This window comes from Epinephelus lanceolatus, chromosome 21 (assembly GCF_041903045.1).
Source record: "Epinephelus lanceolatus isolate andai-2023 chromosome 21, ASM4190304v1, whole genome shotgun sequence".
In the NCBI taxonomy this organism is placed as follows: Eukaryota; Metazoa; Chordata; class Actinopteri; order Perciformes; family Serranidae; genus Epinephelus; species Epinephelus lanceolatus.
In genome coordinates, this window is record NC_135754.1 from 8,087,674 (window position 1) to 8,107,911 (window position 20,238).

The 20,238-nt window shown below is 41.1% G+C and overlaps 1 protein-coding gene across 13 annotated transcripts in view; it reads left to right on the plus strand.

Annotated features, from left to right (window-relative positions):
• The window catches only part of shisa6b (shisa family member 6b), a 90,044-nt gene that overhangs the window by 13,501 nt on the left and 56,305 nt on the right, over positions 1–20,238 (plus strand). For all 13 annotated transcript variants that reach the window (XM_033611268.2, XM_033611269.2, XM_033611275.2 and 10 more), the window contains exon 4: positions 2,763–2,864. In XM_033611268.2, the coding sequence (XP_033467159.2) occupies positions 2,763–2,864 (102 nt within the window). The remainder of the gene's footprint in view (positions 1–2,762; positions 2,865–20,238) is intronic.

The following is a 20,238-nucleotide window of genomic DNA, read 5'->3' on the forward strand; positions in this document are numbered from 1 at the left end:
CTTAAGATTACCAGGACCTGGATGACTGAGGATCTTCACCAATATGTTTCTGGGCAATGTGCTTATAGCATCTTTTTTATTATCCATGTCTCGATAGCACAAAAAAGATCATTCATGGAGAGGAGGACAGTTGTTGACCATGACACTCAGCTTTCCCTTCATGTTGTTTAAAGTTTTTTGTTGTTGAGTTGATGTGGAAAATTTAGTGTGCCTTTATTTTTGAGGGTCCAACCAGTTGGCTCCAAGCTGTCACAGGAGTGTTGAGTTTTGGTTGGTGGCATCCTGTTGCGTCTCCAGTGTTTGAGTCTGTATGTGTAATTGGGGATTAGTCTCTCTGGCTCAGGCTCCAAAAGGCTAGAACCTTCACATATTAGTCTCATTACATTATTTTTTCTGATTAGTTATTTCTATGGCCGGAAAGGGTTCTTGGGGTGTTATGGTGTAATTTATATCATTTTTAGGAGTACATTTTTACATGATTGAATCAGCAATGTTAATGTAATGATTCATAATCACATTTCTAATTTTTTGCTGATGCTATGTTTTGTTTTGTTTTTTTTCTTTTTTTTTGGTGTATTTTTGTGTTTTCTATCTTGCCTGTAACCCACTGTGTTCTTGAAGAGGATATTTTTCTGGTTAAACAAAGGTCAAATAAAAAATAAATAATTAATAAAAGACATTTGTCATAATTCGATTTGATAGCATCTTTGTTTGCACATGATTTCTGTTGGCTATATAATTGATGACATTGCTATTGCTCAGCATCACTACCTCCAGAGGACATTATACAACATTATTTACAGTCTGAGTAGTACTACACATGACATTGTCATTTGTTGCATACCTCTGTGGGTCAGCCAGACAGTGATTGTTTTTCCCTGTTTTAGCTGAATTAAAGCCGTTTCTCTAACCTGAAAATCCAGATGCCCCGCCCCTAGCAAGTTCAAATTTGCACTGCACAGGATTCTGGCCCAGACGAGCAGAGCCTGCTGAATCGCCAGTCGGCCCAATCAGATCAGTCTATCTGACAGAGGCGGGCGTAACATGATGAGGACAGTGCTGCGCCGTAGGAGTCGAAAAGTAAAAAGCCAAGATGGCAGCTGCCAAAGGACCGCGTCCATTCAATTTAGCTTTGGAAGAAACGCTAAGCCAACTACACGTATTTTTTTCCTTGAGAGAGGAACAGAAGACTGCCCTAGAAGCCTTCACTTTCAGGAAGAACGTTTTTGCTGTTTTGCCGACGGGATACGTCAAAAGCATAATATATCAGTTAGCCCCGCTGTTTGGCAAACCAATAGTGTGCCAGGGCTGACGTCAAAACCCGGGAGTTTAGCATCACGCTGGTTCCCAGAAGAGAAAGTGAATGTGATTTTTGCATTGTGTTTTGGATTATATCAGAAAATAAGCTCTGTGGCTAACACAAGTTTATGATACTTACAGGTTTTGTTCAGCAAGATAATCTTCACATATGAACACCTTTCATACCGCATTTAAAGTTTAAATGCGATCGCCAGAAGTAAAAAGCTAAGGTTAGGCTTTAACAGACTACATGACTACTCCACAGTCGCATGACTCTTGACATCACCGCCACTAAGTATTCAACTGATTTCGGCCACTTTATTTTAAAAACATTATATAATGGGGAAATCGGCCTGTTTAAGCTAAATAAGAAGCTGTATTGGCGGACTGCCAGCACTCTTGCCTGTTCGGGGGTGATGACGTTTAATGTCCCCGACAGGGTTTGTAGTCCTATTGAGCAACTTATTAGCAACCGCTTTTTTTACGACACGTAAAAGCTTCAAAATTCACAAGTAGGGTATTTACTAATGTGTTTTATGTCGTAGAACAAAACCTGAAACTTGCTTAAGCTTTTGATAACCACAGACCTTATTTGAGGCATTTTACCAAAATCCCATTCAAAAAACGTATTGACTTTTAGACGAGAGAACCAGAAGTGCTAAAAGCGCTAACAGAGTTCCGGGTTTACTGGCATACTCTGTAGGGCTTAGTGCATTGAATACGTCACCTTGTTTTTTGCTCTGATTGGCCATCGTGCTATCCAATTGCATGCAGCGGCATTTGAAATGCCTCAGTTAGTGCCGCCCCATGGGTAGGAAGGGTGTATCGATGAGGGCAAGACTCAAAATATTTCTAGATTTGAGTCTGGATTTCCAGGCTACCATTTCTCATCAGTGCAATGCGAAAATAAGGTTGCGAGTTGTGAAAAATCTGCATGCTTATTTTCCACATGACAACTATCCACACCAGGTCCAGTGCAAATTATCCACAATGTCATGTTCCATTTTCATCAAAAATAAAATAAAATAAAATACACATTGATGAGGCCAAGTGAGTTTCCTCCTAAATAGTACCTGTGTCCACTCCAAACAACAAAAATCTATCCAGAGAATGTCTAAGGGGCTAACATTAACTAAACATTAACATAAACTAATCAGACCTCAAATTTGATGCTAACGCTAGCTGTTGTGGCTAAAAAAAGTAAAGCGAGCAAAAAGTCAGTCCAATAGTTATGTAGAACAATGTTTGAAAAATCTGTATAATTTTGTCTACTGGTAATGTTGCTTTTATGCTTGTGACTCCTCAGATCTGGTTATTTTGTGGTGCTTTGGAAGGCTCCCCAACTTTAGGAATCACAATTTTAGCTGCTGCTAATGTTGCTAATGATTATGGGATCCAAATACTGACACTGGGTGTACAGTATATGTCTTTCTGACTGATTGTATCTGTGTGTCCGTGAATAGGTCTCCACTATGGGAAGGAGAGCATCCGCAGCAGTGGAGGCGCTGACCTTCACAACTTCATCTCCTCTGGCTTTGTGACGTTGGGTCGCGGCCATCAGAAAGGTAAAGTACCTTTTCTTTCCTCCTGTCTTTTCTTCTCTTTCCTCTCACAGGAAATTGAATTAACTCTTCTTATCTACGAACACTGTGCTGTATCCTCGCTGCATGCTAAAGTGACCCGCATAATGTTCCACTTGCAATACCTGTGATCAACAACAAGACACTGACGGAGGTGAAATGTTTCCAGATTCAATTTCCCTCCCAAGCCATTCACATGAACTCCAGCCTCTGCATTTCGCAATTAAATACAGGCGAACACACACTTACTGCTGCTGATGGGCGACAGCGGGGTGGAGAAGGTGACTCTGAACTCACACACACACACAGACATGCAGCATTAGTCGAGGGGGTAGAGTTTTCCCATGGGTAATACACTGATTAGTATGCAGCCATGTTGGCCGAGCTCTTGTGATTTATTCCCATCCATTTTGGCTCCACAAATCAGACCCTGTGTGTATGTGTGTGTGTGTGTGTGTCACCCTGCGGGGGCTGTGAGGCAAACTCCCTTACCTGATACTGCTTTCGAATGTTTAATTGAATGTGTTTGTGACAGAGTGCGAATGCTTGTAATGTTTCATGGTGGCTGAATCCTTTAGTAAAAGTCTACATGATTTAAATGTAATTTGGTTCCACTACTGCATCTGTATTTCCACACTTCCTCTATGCTGATTTCCTGTTCATCATCCTAATCACAGCAGCTGATGGCCTGTCGCTGCTGTAATAAATACCAACTCAGACTGAGGTGTTGCTCAGCAGGCGTTCGTGGCTTCTTCACCAGTAGAGTTTTACAAAGTATCATGGCTTTGTTTCCAAGTGCACAAAGAACTGCAGGGGCCTGCGAGCATCTCTCCACTTCTATTTCTAATGGGGAGCCATCGTATTTGTGTTTACATGAAATTAGCTGTTTTTCTCCTTGCTTTTTGCTTCCTTTGTTTTCATCCCCAGAGGGGGTCCATTTCACAATGGTATTCATATGCAGCCAGAAAAAAAAAACCCTCTGCTGATATGCTCTGAAGTCCACCCCGCCCTCCACCCCCTGCATCTCTACCAGAGATGAGAAATGAGAAAAAAATGATTAGGTTTTATGAATCCTGATTCTTTTAAATAGATTTTCCCCACTGTACAAAGATCATAACGGCATCGCTCCGGCGTCTTCAGCTATATACTTGTCACAACAACAGCATGGGGTATGGTTTAGCATTCAGCATCTGTGCAGTGAAATCTGTGTTTTCTTGCAGCGGGTAGCCTTTGATTCCTCTGCTGCAAAAACAAATGAATCGTGACAGATTGAGATCTTGGAAAGGTCTGCTGACGCTAAGATTTCTTGCAAAAAGAAGTATGTGAAGCATGTGCAAGAGCCTCACTTCCTTAACAGTATTCTTCTTTCCAACATCTCTGTTCGACTGCTTCGTGCCCAGAGGCAGGTATTACTGTGGAATGAATCCTAAAATCAATGAAACCCTGGTCTGAGGTTTGGTTTGGGCATTGTTGCTGCTTGGTATTATCTTTAGCATTTCACAAGTGTACAATCACTTCAGGGTGATGGACGGAAACGAACAGTTTAACCAAGCCTCCCCCGCTCTCTCATAGTCTCTTTACAAGTACTCTTCATATCCAAAACAGCGGAATGGCTTTAGCTCCATAATACAGCACTTCTCTCCTTGACTGATTGAAGGATATAAATTGCTCCTACCTACAGTATATTCAGTATTTTTGACCACACGAGGTCATTTATGTTCCCAGTGTAATGATTTACAAATAAATCACTTGATCCCAGCATTAATCATCCAAAATCTGAGGATGGATTTTAACGTCCAGCATGGTGAACCTGTGGGCCAATGTGAACTTGTAGTGATGAGATGGAGTCACGTTAAGGTTAACAACAAGTAAACAGTGCAGGTGAATTTAAATCGCACCGGGCGTCATTAGTTTTGAAGAGGTTTGCACAGCTTGGTTTGCTCTGGCAGAGAGCAACAATGCTGGGAAAAAAAGAATGCAAATAGATATTCACTGGTCGGTCAGTGGAAAAATTCTGTTCCCACATGAATCTTGCTGCATTTCAGTTGTTGTTTTTTTCTTTCAGAATATGTGGGGGGTTTTGCCGCGCTAACATAACAAGGTTTAGGAGTCATGATGTAGTCCTCTGGCTTTCGTAAGCATGGCATCTCGTATGGTGCTTAATTATACAGGCAGAAAGTGTGTTTGGTTGTTAATTACATGGCAAGCCATGTGTGTGAGTGTGTGTGTTGCAGCACAGCCCTTGGGGAGGACAGGTGAGGTCAGAGAGTGTTGCTGAGCGTCAGAGCAGCTGGATGCTTCACATCTGTGTGGCAGGGTACAAAACAACCCTGTGCTGAACTCTAAATGAGATCTGCCATGAGCGCCGGGGTGGGAAACTAAAACCCAGCCTCTCATACTGCCATCCAAGAGTTTGTTGTAATGCATCTTTTTGGTGTACTAACCTTCCCCTCAGCTTACCCTGTGTTATTCTACTTTAGTTAGCGGTGTCCTAAATTTCCCAAAAATGCCTTTCAGCAACCTTTAAAAAAGGGGTCATGAACTTATTGTGGCCATCTCCAGGGTACACAGAGATGGGAGTGTTTTTATCTGTGTCCTAATTTCATTCTGCATACTGATTCTGAACAGACTGAAAGAAATTGTGAAGCACCTATTAGAAATGCAACGTATCTGTCACCTGTTGACAGTACTGTCTACATGTCTTGTAAAAATTGTTGTACCATAGTGGACTCAAATTATCCCCAGCCGAGTCGAATGTTTGTATTGTACTTTTCTTCAAATCACCGACTTGTTACATTTTCATGTTTCATACCTATGTCGTAGTTCAGAATACATGTATATTAGGAGGAAGAGGGGATGGTGTATGATGTGACACCAAAGCAAGACAGCTGCCAACCACTGCTCAAGACCAACAAATAGAATGTGGGACATTATCAGCCTTGTTTGTAGCAACAAAAGAAGGTATTTTTTAACAAGAGTTTGGGAAATTTTCATTCATGTTTGTAGCTACAAAAGTGATATTTTTTAACAAGAGTTCGGGACATTACCAGCTGTGTTTGTAGTGAAAAAAAACTTGTTATTTGTTACCAGGTTTTGAGACATTTCCAGTTATGTTTGTAGTGACAGAAGTGGATGCTTTTCATGAGAGTTTGCGACACATTCAGCCATGTTTGTAGCTGCAAAAGTGGACAGTTTGGGAAATTTCCATTCATGTTTGTAGCGTCAAAAGCAGGTATTTTTTAACAAGAGCTTGGTGCATTACCAGCTATGTTTGTAGCCACAAAAGTGGGTATTTTTTAACAAGTGTTTCAAATATTTCCAATCATGTTTGTGTCCACAAAAGGTTTTTTTTTTTTGAAAAGCGAGAGTTTGGGACATGTTCTGCCATGTTTTTAGAGCCAAAGTTGGTATTTTTTAACAAGAGCTCAGGACATTGCCAGCCATGTTTGTAGCAACCAAAATCGTGATGTTTTCATAACCATGTGTTTTTTCCTACCTAAACATGTTAAACACACCGTTGTCGTAACATAAAATTGATGCTGTACACATAAAAACATAAGAAGCAAAATAGCCTTGGTTTGCATAAATGTGTAATGCCAGCATTTATTCCAGTGATTAGGTAGATTATTCCACAATGCATAAAAAGTGAATAAAGAATTATTTGAGACATAGACTGAAAGATATTGCTGACAAAATGATGAAAAAGTAAAACAAAAAAAGTATGGAATCATTATAAAAACTGTGATCACCATCTTCCCTTCTCATTGAAAAAAAAAAACACCATTTCACATCTGGTAAATTCACTAATAGGCACACAACCCATTTGTCAGAGTAAACGTTGGCATGGTTTGTTTCATATGTTGCACATATGCTGGAACTTCATGTTACCTTGTGTTACAGTTTTTAATTTTATGTTGTGATGCCGTGGTTAATGTGTGGTTGGGTTATGACACAAAAAACACACATGGTTAGGGTTAGGGTTAGGAAAACATCATGTTTTGGCTTCAGAATACCCCGTTTGGTTGCTGAAAACACGGCTGGAAATGTCCTGAAAACCCTCGCTTCTGTGTGTCTTGAACAGTACTCTGCCACTGTCTGCTTGACAGTTGTCTCACCTTGGTGTCAAGCCATCCACCACTGTCCTGCTTCTCCTGAGACTCTCAGCTTATGCACATGTAATCTGAAGTATGTCATATATATGAAATGTACAAATGTAACATATCTGTGGTTTGCAGAAACCTACAATAACATTTTAGTCTGATAACTTGGCTGAGGCGCATTGACATTTATGTGTGGTAAATCCATACATAAATGTTTCATTGTAAATATGAAACATGACATGTGGAAACATCAATTTCACATGTGCTTGTTTAAAATGGAACTCTTCGAGTCAGCATCAGTAATAGCTGTAAATCAGTGGTCTCTGCTGTTGTAGGATGCTGAATGAATCATCACTTTGTGCAACATTTTATGGGAGGAGATCAAGACAAATATGCACATGGTGCTTTATACTGTAGTCCACTTAACATTAGCTTATAGAGCAATCACGTCTCCACAGATGGAAAGGAGCAATGTGACATTTCGTTGTCAAACCACTATCAGAGATGAGGTTTTTGTGTTTCATTTTCGCAGTTTCGTGACTCCCTCCGAAACCTCTGCTGCTGTATGGAGTCAGGTGTAGTGTGAGGGTGGGTGGCCATCTGTTCCCTTCATGTTTTCCCTTTGCTTAATGTCCTGGGTTTGTCGAAAGAGTGATGAACATCCAGAAATACTGGCTGCAGAGGTGGCTTTCATTTGGGATTTTGGAGTAAATGCTTTCTTTTTTCTTGTTCTTTCTTTTGGGGGAAGATTTAATGGCATAAACAACATGGGGTCACTTTTGTTTGTTACTTATGTTTTTCAAAAATCCCCCACATTTTTTGAACTCCAGCCTTGTGTTTTCCCAGTGTGACAATCTTTCAGTAATGCTAAACTTTATTTAGCATGCACAGCTGCTTACCTTGCTCCTGTCCCCTCAGCCATCTGTCCAGATAGATGCACCACCTCACAGACTCCTTTGCTCCTGTGTATTCTGTTGTCCTCTTGTCCAAAATTAGGAGGCAGCAAGGTTGAGGTTTCTGTCAAACTGAGCCAAACTAATGAGGATGCTCACTGATCTGTTGTGTGTGTATGTGTGTGTGCTGCTGTCAGATGGGACTGCACTGTTACACTGCCTTGGGTGTAAAAACTGCAGAACTCAGTTTGAAACTTCAGAGTCGCCAGTGATTGTATAAAAGTTCTCTGGAAACATAATCTCAGAAGATAGATAAGAGGGAGCCGGAGCAACTTTGCTTTCCCTTGTTTGCTGGCAGCGGTGATGCAACGCGACACCACATCATCGCTTGTAGCCTACGCAGACTGAAGCCCAATCGCTCGGCTTATATTAATTGTTCTTGTCACAGAAGAACTGCGGTGTACTTTTCTATTCACTCACTGTCACCCGGCAAAACTCTGCGCTGTAAATCACTGTCACATTGTCACACATATTTCTGTGTGCCGGAGCGTGTTTAAGGAGAGAAAAGCTCAGCGTGCGGGCGGCTGGGATTGAGCTCCCTGCCATTGATGTGGCTGGATTCTACTCTAACACCTTGATTGATTGGAATGTTGGGCCTCAGACAGGAAAGTGGATTGACAGCCAGCATGCAAATTTGATAGTGTATTAAAAATGCAGCTTCCCAGCTGTTATTGGCTGAATGCGTCCATTTTAATTATTTTTCCATATGTCAGTCTCGTTGATATGAAACCCGGCCAAGCCACAGCATCCGGAGAAGTGATTACTTCAGACAAAGCCTCCATCCTTGACTTAGCGTGTGCCATGCTTCATTACCTTGCTAAGCCCAACTTTTAATTCTGCCCTGTGGAGGAAGTCAAATTGGTTTTCATGGCAGATAATTATTGTTTTTATGAATATGATGTGTCTGGAATGGTGGATATGGTGATGTAGTAGCAGAATTAGCTGGGGATGTTATCACAGAACTTTTATTTACTGTGCAATTTCAGCACATTAACAAGTGCAAGAGCCACTAATTGGCGTGCTCCTTATGTAGCAAGCTGTACTCTACAACAGTGCAGTACTAAGAGGCCGTAGGGACTATCAGGGGAAAGGACTTTTAGGGAAAAAAGGATCTAACAAAGCAAACAGCAATGATTGGGCTCTGCTGTTGTACTAACAGCTGTTTGCCTCTAATTTGTCCTTTCTGTTTACCTTTTTGTGAAGAACTTGATGACAGGGTATAAAAAGCCCCTCTCTGCGTCTCAGTACTTCCCTCTGATTGTGAAACAGTCATCTCCTGTTCCTCCAAATGAATCACATGCCGTGGAACAACAAGCCCACAGGCAGTATCATCATTTCCAGCCCGTGTAATCAACACTCCAGGCTGATGAGGCAGAAGATGAAAACATCCGCCCGTGAAAACCTTTGGTGTTGTTTAAGGTACACAAGAAAAAACAAGCCCAGACAGGAACTGATTCATACGGTGACCACCGAAAGCTCCAATGCATCATCAAACCAGCGATGAAAAGTGAAAATCTGATGCAAAGACTCACATTTTCCAGCAAATCAAAGAGTGAAACAGCCACTGACACATCTTCAGTTCAGTTTGTCAGCTAATACTGACTCAGTGATAGTTTGAGCATTTGGCAAGACTCTGTGAAGTGATGTGTCAGGTTTTAGTTCAGCCCAGTTGCCAGAATAATATGTTGGTATAATACATTTCCGCAAACCACTGGTATGTTTGTACATTTCATACATATGACGTAGTTCAAATTACATGTAAAGAAGCTGAGTTTCTCATCAGGAAGAGATAGAGATAGTGGATGGGGTGACAGCAAGGTGAAAATGCTGCAAAGCAGTAGCAGACCAGTGTTTGAGACCAATCATTTTTTAACAGGAGTTTTTTCCAATCGTATTTGTGGCAACAAAACAGAGTATTTTAAGCCAAAACATATTTTCCTTACCCTAACTAAGTGTTTTTTTCTGCCTAAACCTAACCGCACATTAACCACAGCATTTTCACAACACAAAAGTAAAAACTGAAACATTAATAAACGTTAAGTTTCAACATAGCCACTACATATGAAACGTGCAAATGTAACATATGCGTGATTTGCAGGAATGTACAGTGCCAATATTTATCCTGGTCATTGGGTTGTTTGGCTGCATTACTGAGACATACAAAGCCTTTTTACTCTCCTCTTCAGACTGACAAATATCTATGAAACAAAACTATGATACACATGATAGTAAGTTGCATCAGAATTATTCATTATATACTGTACATATATACGCAACCGTGTTGAAGGAAAGCTACAAGGGTCATATGACAGAATGAAGTTCCCAAACTAGCACTAGTGCGAGTAAAAATTGGACAACATTGTGCTCTGTGTTGGCTTTAAAACTGCAATAATCAGTATTTTTATATTAACAATAGAAAAAAAGACTTTGTGTTATGTGAAACAGGATGCTTCTCACAGAGAATTACCTTAATCATCTGACTTTGCAGGATCCCTCAGCTCTAAGGAGTAATGTTGCGTCATTTTTTTTGCTTTACAGGCCAGTGCCAGTACTCTTAAATTGATACAGATACCACCAGAAGACTACATTTATTAACTTTTTCTACTTCATTTGATATCTATCATGTGAATTGAAGCATTCAGTTGTGTGAAATGCCACCACCGCTCCTCCCCATCCAAATGATTTTTCACAAATATATTCTGAAAGTTTTCAAATTATTAAAATATTCATTAAATAACTGTACAAAACTGTACCTGCTGAGCTGCCAGCTCAGTCAAATACACTTCACACCACAGACTGTATGAGTTGTAGCTGCTATGGACGTGGGCCAATCACACATCGCATGAGCTGAAGAATGCTTGTGGTGATTGGCTGTGAGAAAAAACATATTAATCGTCATATTTTTCTAGATCTGGATACAAAAAGGATCAAATGCAGGTATTGTTTGGGGAAGTTTCAATACTACTTGGTAGTGAGTTATTTTGGTCAATACCTTAAAGAGATTAAGTACCATTACCTGGCCCTGTAGCTGCAACTTTACAGTTTTGGCTAATCACCCTCATTTTGAGATGTTTAGGCTGGTCATGGCACTGTAGCCTGGGTGGGCAAGATCACCAGTGCGTATCTGGTTATGACACAAACTTTTGGCCAACCCCCCACAATAATAAATGTACAAGTACACAATCAATGCATTTTTGCATTGTAATCATTGCAAATACATCAATTAATAAAACACGGACACATAAAATTGTAAAAAAGTGTGTTTTGACAAGGAAATGTGCACATGTGTGTTTTTAGACAGAACGAAAGGATTCACTGAAGATGAATTAAAGTGAAATTGACTTCATGGAGTAGGGGGTGGTAACTCTGCTCTTCTTTTAATTGTTTTGACATCTAGCCATCTATTAAAATCGGGCTGAAATTGACAATAAGTGCTTTATAACCGTTATCTCAGTGGCATATCAGTGATTATATTTGCAACATGTGACCAAATCTACGGGGTCCCTACAAACATTTCACAGCAAAAGCAAATAGAACCTAAAGTCCTTTCTTTACAAGTAGATACCACCACAGTGATGGCTGCTTGTTTAGTTCTATCCATAGAGAAGAAGCCCTTCTGTACTGTTGGAATCATTCATTTTGTCTTTAAAATCACAATAAATAGAGGTAAGGAATCCATGAAGGGTGCAGTGTGTCATTCTCATGTGTTTCATGACAAGGCAATATTTGCAAATGAAAACTAATGATTACATTTGATTATATTGGAGAAAATGGCCATTTCTTTGTATGTAAAACCTGAATTTAGGAAAAACAAGCCATATTTCCCCTTAGCTATAAAAAATAAATTTTATGCTTCAGGGTGAGTTGCAGTGGTCACCTTTGATAGTGTATTAAAAATGGAATCTGGAATCTGATAAGAAGAGTTTAGAGTTAAATCTTTAGCCTATTTAGATCAGTGGTTGCTCTCCTACCAAATATTTCTCTTCTTCCCTCAACTTTCTCTTCAAACACTTTGAAGCCAGGTCCCACTTCAGGGAGCAATCTGTGCCCCCAAATCAGTTTTAGAGGCTGAAAATCCGGCCAGGCTGCTCACTTTTCTCTCGTTGGCTGTTTTTGATTGACAGCACGCTCCTATCGGGCACAAGTGTACTTGCTCATACAAATTGATGGTCAGGTTCAGGGGAGGTGGCACGGCTGACCTGCTGGCTAAGCACTCTGCGGAATAACCAATAAGAAAGTGTTAATAAGGTCCTGGAGAGAGCAGGGCCGGGGCTGTGGCACTCATTAGCGGAAAGAGAGATCAAGACAGATTTCTCTTGCACACAATACAGAGGGATGGCTGGACATCTCTATCCCTTACCCTGCCACTGGAGCTTCTCCTAATGAATATGCAGATGATGCCAGGATGAGGACAGAGGCGTGTCACTGTATGTAAAAGGAGCAGATAAACATACTGTCTGCTCAGTTAGAGGTTAACAGGGTGTTGGGAAGTAAAATAAGACAGAGTGACACGCCTGTTTTATTATTCACTTTGAGCTGCAGCAGGAGCAGAGAGGAGACGCAAAGACATGGTTTGGTAAAGAGTGTCTTGCTGACACTTAAAGGGACAGTTAACCCCAAAACCAATAATAGATATTTTTCCTCCTTTACCTGTAGTGCTGTTGTCGAGTGCTGGAGATATCTGCTGTAGAGATATGTGCCTTCTCTTCAGTATAATAGAACTAGATGGCACTCAGCTCCTGGTGCTCAAATTGGTGTCATGAGATTGTTTCAACGCTCCAAAATTCCAAATCCCCATTAGTCCGAAATGTCCCATTGGACCGAAAGCCCATTTCTCCGACAGCCTGTTATTCCAAAACCAAACGCCTATTACTCCAAAATCCCACCATTCTCACTCCCTGAGGTGAGTTTCAGTTTCCCAGCGGCATTCGAGCCACCGATCCAGGGTGCTTTTTTACAGACCCATCGCAACATTTCCCAGGGTCATTTGAGCCACTGATCCTGGGTGTTTTTACTGACCCTTCACAGTGTTTCCCAGTGGCATTTGAGCCATGGGGCCTCAGGTTGTTTTTACTGATCTGTTCCTGTTTTTTCCAGCCACTTCTGTGCCACAAAATGTGGGTGTTTTAAGCCAAAACATGATGTTTTCCTAACCATAACTAAGTGGTTTCTGTGCCTAAACCTAACCACATATTCACCACAACAATGTTAACCAATGTATTTGTGGTTTCACAGAAACGTAAAATGCAAGTCTTTTTTCTGGCGATTAGGTTGTCGAAGCACAGGGAGTGTGTAGAAAATGGGACATAGGAGCTATAAGCATATTTTGTGGGGGGGGAATAACTGGCTGTAGTAGAAGTGGGCTTTCGGTCCAGTGGGATTTTTTCAGAGTAAACGGGCTTTGGTCTTGGGCCATTGCAGCAATGGGCATCTCCCTCTAAAATTGCAAAAAAAAGGAAAAAGAATCTTATTGTGAACATGTCGGAACATTTTCTCTCTACCAAACTATTACTGCACAGAGGGAAGCGTGCATCTACTCATGGATAAAAGGCTTGTGCTAGTGACAGCATGAGATGTAAACGTGATCAGTAGATGCACGCTTTCCTCTGTGCGGAGACACTGTTGGCTGGTCTAGTTCAAAAGAAAGAAAACAGTTTCTACTGAGTAATCAGGTCATGATTTCTGGAAAGAGACATCGTTGTTGAGTTTTTCAGGGATTTTTTTTCTCTTTTTTTTGAGCGCTTTGAGCACTACAGGTCGAGTGCCATCTAGTTCCATTATATCGGAAAGAAGGCAGACATCTCTACGGACGATATCTCTCAACACTTGGCCACTCACATCAAAACAATCTAGATTGATAAATAGCACAACAGGTAAGAGGGAAAACGTGTAGTTCGGATTTTGGGATGAGCTGTCTCTTTAACTGCAGTATTCTTCACCCTAATTCACACAACTCAGGAGCAATCCTTGGTGTCCTTTAGCCAAGGACTGAATTAACGACTATCGCTGGGTATTGAAAAAATTAACACATGCCACAAACACCTTGTAGCATTCTCCAAAATACCACCAGAACTCAAATATGTTGAGGTCAGTGAATGACAAGCCACCCTACAATTCCTGACAAGACTCTCGTGTATCCTGAGGAACAATAGCACCTCCAGATACACTGCAGTCAATTACAGTGATGTGAGATGTGGGGGCAGACAGAGGAAATGACAGTTGGGAGACAGCTCTCTTATCATTGTCCTTCTGTTGTGGCCACTTTGAAACAAGTGGAGCTATTTGTCTGGCAGCAAGGTATACTGGAGGGAAGAGAAGGAAGGCTTTTATCTCAGAGAGAGACGGGAGAAAGGAATATGCAAGAAATGTAGCGCAGACAGAATATCTGAGTGGTAAAAAGTGAGCAAGCTAAACAAGAAAGGGGATTTTGAGAGCAGGAGTTTGGCAGGTAAAATGGCAGGAGAAGAGATAGAGAGTCCTTGCAGGAAGGTAGTTGGGGACAATGGGCTGACAAGGCTGCTGTGATGTTTGCTCGGGCACGGTAGCGTTCTCTTAATGTGCAGCATCAATCAAGATGCTGCCCACCGCGCAGCATGGCAACTTTTATCGCCGCTCATTAAAGTAAGTGCAGATATTTTATGCATCAGTTGGAATGCAAGGACTTTTTCATGCTAATTTCCCTCCTTTAGATTCGTTATTCATCATCTTTGATCAACGGGGTCCTGTACACAAATAAAGTGGAGTGGAGTCCGTGCGCCTGATGAATCTGGAATCTGCCATGTGCTGAAACATCACATCTGTGGATCGCTACTGCTGCTTTAGTTTATTTAGCAAGCTCAGGAGTTTTATATCTCTTTAATGAAACTGTATAATATATTAAATCCTCCTCCAGTTGTTTAACAAGACCTTTCTTTAAATTCAAATTTAAGTAGTGTTACATTAACTGCATTTTACAAGGGGGTATTTATCATCCTTTTAAGGGGAGAACAAACAGCGTGTGGAAATCAAAGATTCTGTCCTCCAACTCTTCTCCTGGGAACCATTCCCCAGATGAAAAGAACATTTAACAAGTTTAAATCCACATCTCCTTTTTGCCCCCTGCTTCTCCACCTTCACTCTGGCTTCTGCGGGTCCATCCAAAACTGATAAGATGACTTAAAATGCCGCTCTGAAATAAAACGAACTTGTGAACTTTGCCCCAAATATCCATCCTTGTGGACCATTTTGCCTCCCTTGCGAACACGTTAGCAGATGAAAGGAGGCTGGCATGAGCAGTTGAATTGTGTTTTGGGTCTGGTCCCAGTCTTTGAATTTCAAGCTTCTCCACACTGGGGCTTTTTCCCCTCCCTTCTTCTTCTGCTTCACAGCATACGTAATGGGAATTGAATCCAATGTTTAGTTTTAATTGATTTTTTATGACCGAAAGTGAGCAGTGAACACCCTCTCTGATTAGAGACATGGGCGCAGATCTGAGAGCTGTTAATCCACTGCTAAAAGGAAAGTGTCGAGCCTTTGAATCAAACAGCCTTTTTCTCTCAACCTTCCCTATTAAAGATGCCTCTCAGTCCTGGCTACAGTTATTAAATTACACAGTCCCAGTTATTTGGATTTTTGTTTTCTCCAAGTACCTCTAACCTGGTAATCAGCCATGGTCGCTCGCCACCAGCCGAGAATCCAACATAACAAGCAAAAAGGCAGCTAAGCCCGGATGGATAAAATGTGTTAAGTGCACAGCAGCAGAGTGCTACCAAATTTTTAGGAAGAGAAGCACCAGAAATAGCCGGCCAAGCTGTTTATCATATTGAAAAGCCTGACATTGTGTATTGAACAGCCCTGTCCTTCACAGAGTTGCTTTGAGTGATCAAACTGCCGTTATAAATAGTCATGTTAAGGGCGTTTTGAGGATACTTCTCCAAGTATTTTAGAAAGGTCTGGTAAAAGACTGATGTTGGCTTTGCGGCGCTGACCTCAAGAAGCTTTATATCCACCTCCCTGCAAGGCAAACTCCCGCTCTCATCTGTAATCTATTATTCATAACGAAGAGGCAGAGACGAAGACTGGGAAAGGCAGATAACTTGGTCGCTTTTCCATCCACCCCCACCCCCATATTACTATTATCCAGAGGCCATTGTGTGGGAAAACAAATGGAATGATTGCCTTTTGTTGTATAGGAGAGGGGAAAATTTTGTATTCTGTGCAGAATTTGAATGCAGACTTGCTATTCAGAGCACACGATGCTATGACTGCCAGTTGCATTGTGCAAATAATGATGCATGGGAGGGATCGAATTAAAATTTATCAGCACTGGATTGGGATCCATCTCCAAATCTATTTCCAGCGGATGAAAAATTGAAAAGGCAAAGGGGAGCGCATGTTTCGGGTTTGGTGTTAATTTGCTCTGTCAGTCTTTCTTTTTTTTTGATCGATTCTGGTCAAATGTTAGGAGTTTAGTGAGTCTGTTGGGGCAGTGAGTATATTTTTCCTCTCTTCAGTTAAGACATGCTCATTTTGAATACTTTAGTTATTATCTATCTGGGTTACCCTTACCTAAACCATTACCAGTACATGCCCTGACCACTGATACAGTCTCAAAAAATTTATTTAAAATGGGACATATATGTCCAAATCCTGATACTGTACTTTTAATTTCTCTGTCTTTAGTTTTATTTTTATCTAAACTTTAAACTTTAAAGTTTTATGAATTGTCTGAGCCCCCCTTTAACTGGGGAGCATTGATCACATACTGAAAAAACAGTTTTATAAATGCAAAGATTCTGTTTTGCAACCTAGAAACCGTTAAAGAGATTAACACAGACTACAACTAAAAACTACAGGTTGTAAGCTTTATTCTGATGTATAGGTTGCAGGGCTTTGAAAGAAATCGAGCTGCCACACCAGGCTTTTGTCTCGCCTCTCCAGAGTTTCCATGAAACAATCTGGAAGTCCATTGGTAAAAAAAAAAAAAAAAAAAAGATTTTTTTTTTCTTCCTTTACCTGTAGAGACACTGCCCATAGTTTTTTGACTAGCGGAAGCGCAGGGGCCTCGGGGATCGCTCAACCCCTTCACTTCCAGCGGTGACCCCAGGGAATCGCCTTGGTGTACAAATACTTCCAGGTAGAAAACCAGCAGAGTTTAGCTCTATATATATATATATATATATATATATATATATATATTTCACATTTTTCACGTCACTATATCACAGTTTAGACTAATCTGATGTTTGTAAAGTCTATAAACACAATGATTGAACAAACATTACTATTTCTGTGTGCACATTTTGTAATTAATAAAATGGTTATCGTAGATTAGCTGGGCTAACTGTTAGCTGTTAGCCCCATTAGTGGTGTCTGTAGTAACTCAGTAACTCAATAAACGGTCCGTGAAAAAAAATATTTTTCCAGTGGATATCTTAGTTACAACATGATTGAGCTAGCAAAGCAGTTTTGTGTTGCTATGTGTGGTATTTATTTAGTTTTGGAAAATCACGATGTCTAGAAAGCATCAGTGGCTGCAGCTGACAGGGACAGCTAACAGCAGCAGCAAAGCTAACATCAGGACATCATCTGTTAAAAGCCTCCTGTTGTCGGATACGACATGAGATTACTCCAGTTAGCTCCATTATGTTGTAACTAAGACATCTGCTGGAAAAAATATTTTTTTTCACATTGACAAGACGGCGTTTTGGGTGGAGCGGTCGGCATGGACGCGGAGCTTGCTGTTTCTGTAGGTACACATTTCCTGGGGACACCTGCACGTCTCGGCCCTGCCCCCTCCATTGTGGTTGGCTAAAGCACAGCATCGTTCAAACTCAAAGCCCCGCCCTCCCCCTCCTCTGTAGTCGTTTTTCACACAGGGCTGCCGACAGATTCTACAATGTAAACTGCAGAATCTGTCTTGAGAGATTACCCTGGTAATAGCTTGGAACTAGTGACGCACATAGCGGGTTGCCCCAGGCTCCAGGTGGGTTTGGGAAAGCTTACTAGAAAATATCAGCGGTTCAGCAGGTAGGTCAAAGAGTGATGAAGCAGCGTTCTGAGTAAGTTAATCATGTAAACAGAAACATTTCTCACAATAGTCCACCTTCCTCCCCACTCCTCTCTCTCTCAAACAAACAAACACACACTGTGGAGAGCACTGCAGCACAACATGAAGACTGATGAAAATTAAATGGAAGGTTTGTGGGTCCTCTGTCAGAAAATTTAGAACATCAGACACTCAATATCCTCCATTCCGGTGAATTTCTATGACCCACTTTGTGCCTTTTCTCAATCTATTTATGGTGTAAATGTCTTCAATTTTGTCAAAAATAAAAATCCTCTGCTACTTTAATATTTTCATTGGGGAGCAATGCACATCTTCTAAATAATGAGGGGGACGTGTCACCTGCATCCCCCCTGAAATCTACACCTATGCCTTTTGGGGACCAGCTTTTTGACCCCATAATGTGATTAATACAAGTACAAATCCATGCCAAAACACGGACAGACCCCTGCGATGCAAGCATGAACAACCATGTTGAGCAGCCCTGGTCTTATTTTATCAGCCCCTAAAATAAGACCAGGGCTGCTCAACCATGATAAATGTCTCCTGTTGTTGTTATAATCAGTAATCATTATCAGTTTACAGTGGGCAACTGTTTTACTGAGCACCTCAAACAATTCACTAATTTTGCATTCACAGATGATTAGCCATTACCAGACACCTTTTGCTTGTTGCTCTCAGTAAATTAACACAGTGATAATCCAATTCGCTGAACTGGGACGACCAAACCCTGTAACTGTACCTTTTTATTATCTCTACAATATATTTCACAACAAGTGGAGTCTCTCTGCCTCTTCATAAAGCAGGTGGTGTTTTCCTCGGCATCCACTTCACACCGTTGTTCATGCAACACGCAAGCTGGAGGGACGGGATCAACACCTTGTCAAGCTTGGCATTAGGCTCCAATTTGAAAATCACAAGAGACGTGAGAGACTTGACATGCTGAGAGAAGCTCTGTTTGGCTGATAAAGCTACTCCATGAGCTGAGTTGAACAGATAAATTTGGAGCCATGTCTTCACGTCTACATCTCTCTCAGCTGTCACTGTCTCCATTCCCCCGCCGCACATTACACCACAGAGTTCCCAGACCTCTCTGACCAGCGTGCCAAATTGCCTCCACATTGTCCCGGTGCTGCTTCTGTGAACTTTCCACATGGCAGGGTGCTAGAATTATCGTTGATAGAGGCTACAGGTATTCAATCTACACGCCTAGACTGTGGGGTAATAGACAGAGGGAGCTGAGGTATTATAATTGAAAGGCTCTTTCAATAGCGATAAATAATGAAGTTTCCCTAGGGGCCATTAGAGGCTGGGGAAGGGAGTGTGTCGGATGAAGGGAGGTGTTCTCACATATATTGAGCCAGCCTGTTAACCCCACGCTGGGTGAGGCATTGAGGGAATATGATACAGGTGTGAAAACACAGGAGGGGGAGTCACTCACACTGCTTCATTATGAATCAACCGGAACAAGTCTATGCATGACGTAACTGTGGCAATACTGTCAGCTGAGATGTTATTTACTGACATTATAATTTCAGTTATGAACAGAAATTACAGGAACATACTGGTGGTTTTGCATGTTATAGTTATAGTAGTTATGGTAAAAGTTAGAGCAGTAGATGGTTGACCTTTTTTTTCAAAGTTTTAGTGATTTTCTTTTTTTTACAAACATTGCGGCAGCAAATCTTTCTACCTTTCTGTAGATGGGGCCAAATCTGGCCTGCAATAAGGTGCCGGGTGGCCACAAATATTCTAATTCATGATGACAATAGATTCATTCACACTGGGATTTTTACACAAGTTCAGACCACAAATGTCACATTGTAGTTGTGCTTGTGTGACGACAGCGCTTTACGCGACAGTGAAGCGACTGTACACTGACTCTTGTCTGTGAATCTCAAAGTAATTTTCCAAAGAGCAGCCAAACTTCCTGTGCAGTGTGCATTTTTTCCTTTGATACACATGAGTATACCTGACATTTTTGTTTACACTTCACAAGAACTAACTCAAAGTTAAGTTCACACAGATTAAAATGAGCTCGTTCACATTCATAGCTCATAATTTGAATTTTGAACAAAGGTCACAGTTCTTGATAATGAACTTAATTAGTGTGTTTATTTCCTCCATTTTTTAATATAAAATAAAAATCTTGGGATCATCATTCACTCACAGATGCTTCAACCTAATGTGTTGTTTCAAATTCATTGCCGGTGAGGCTGCACAATTTGCATAAAAATGTGAAATATTTGTCATTGGAATCC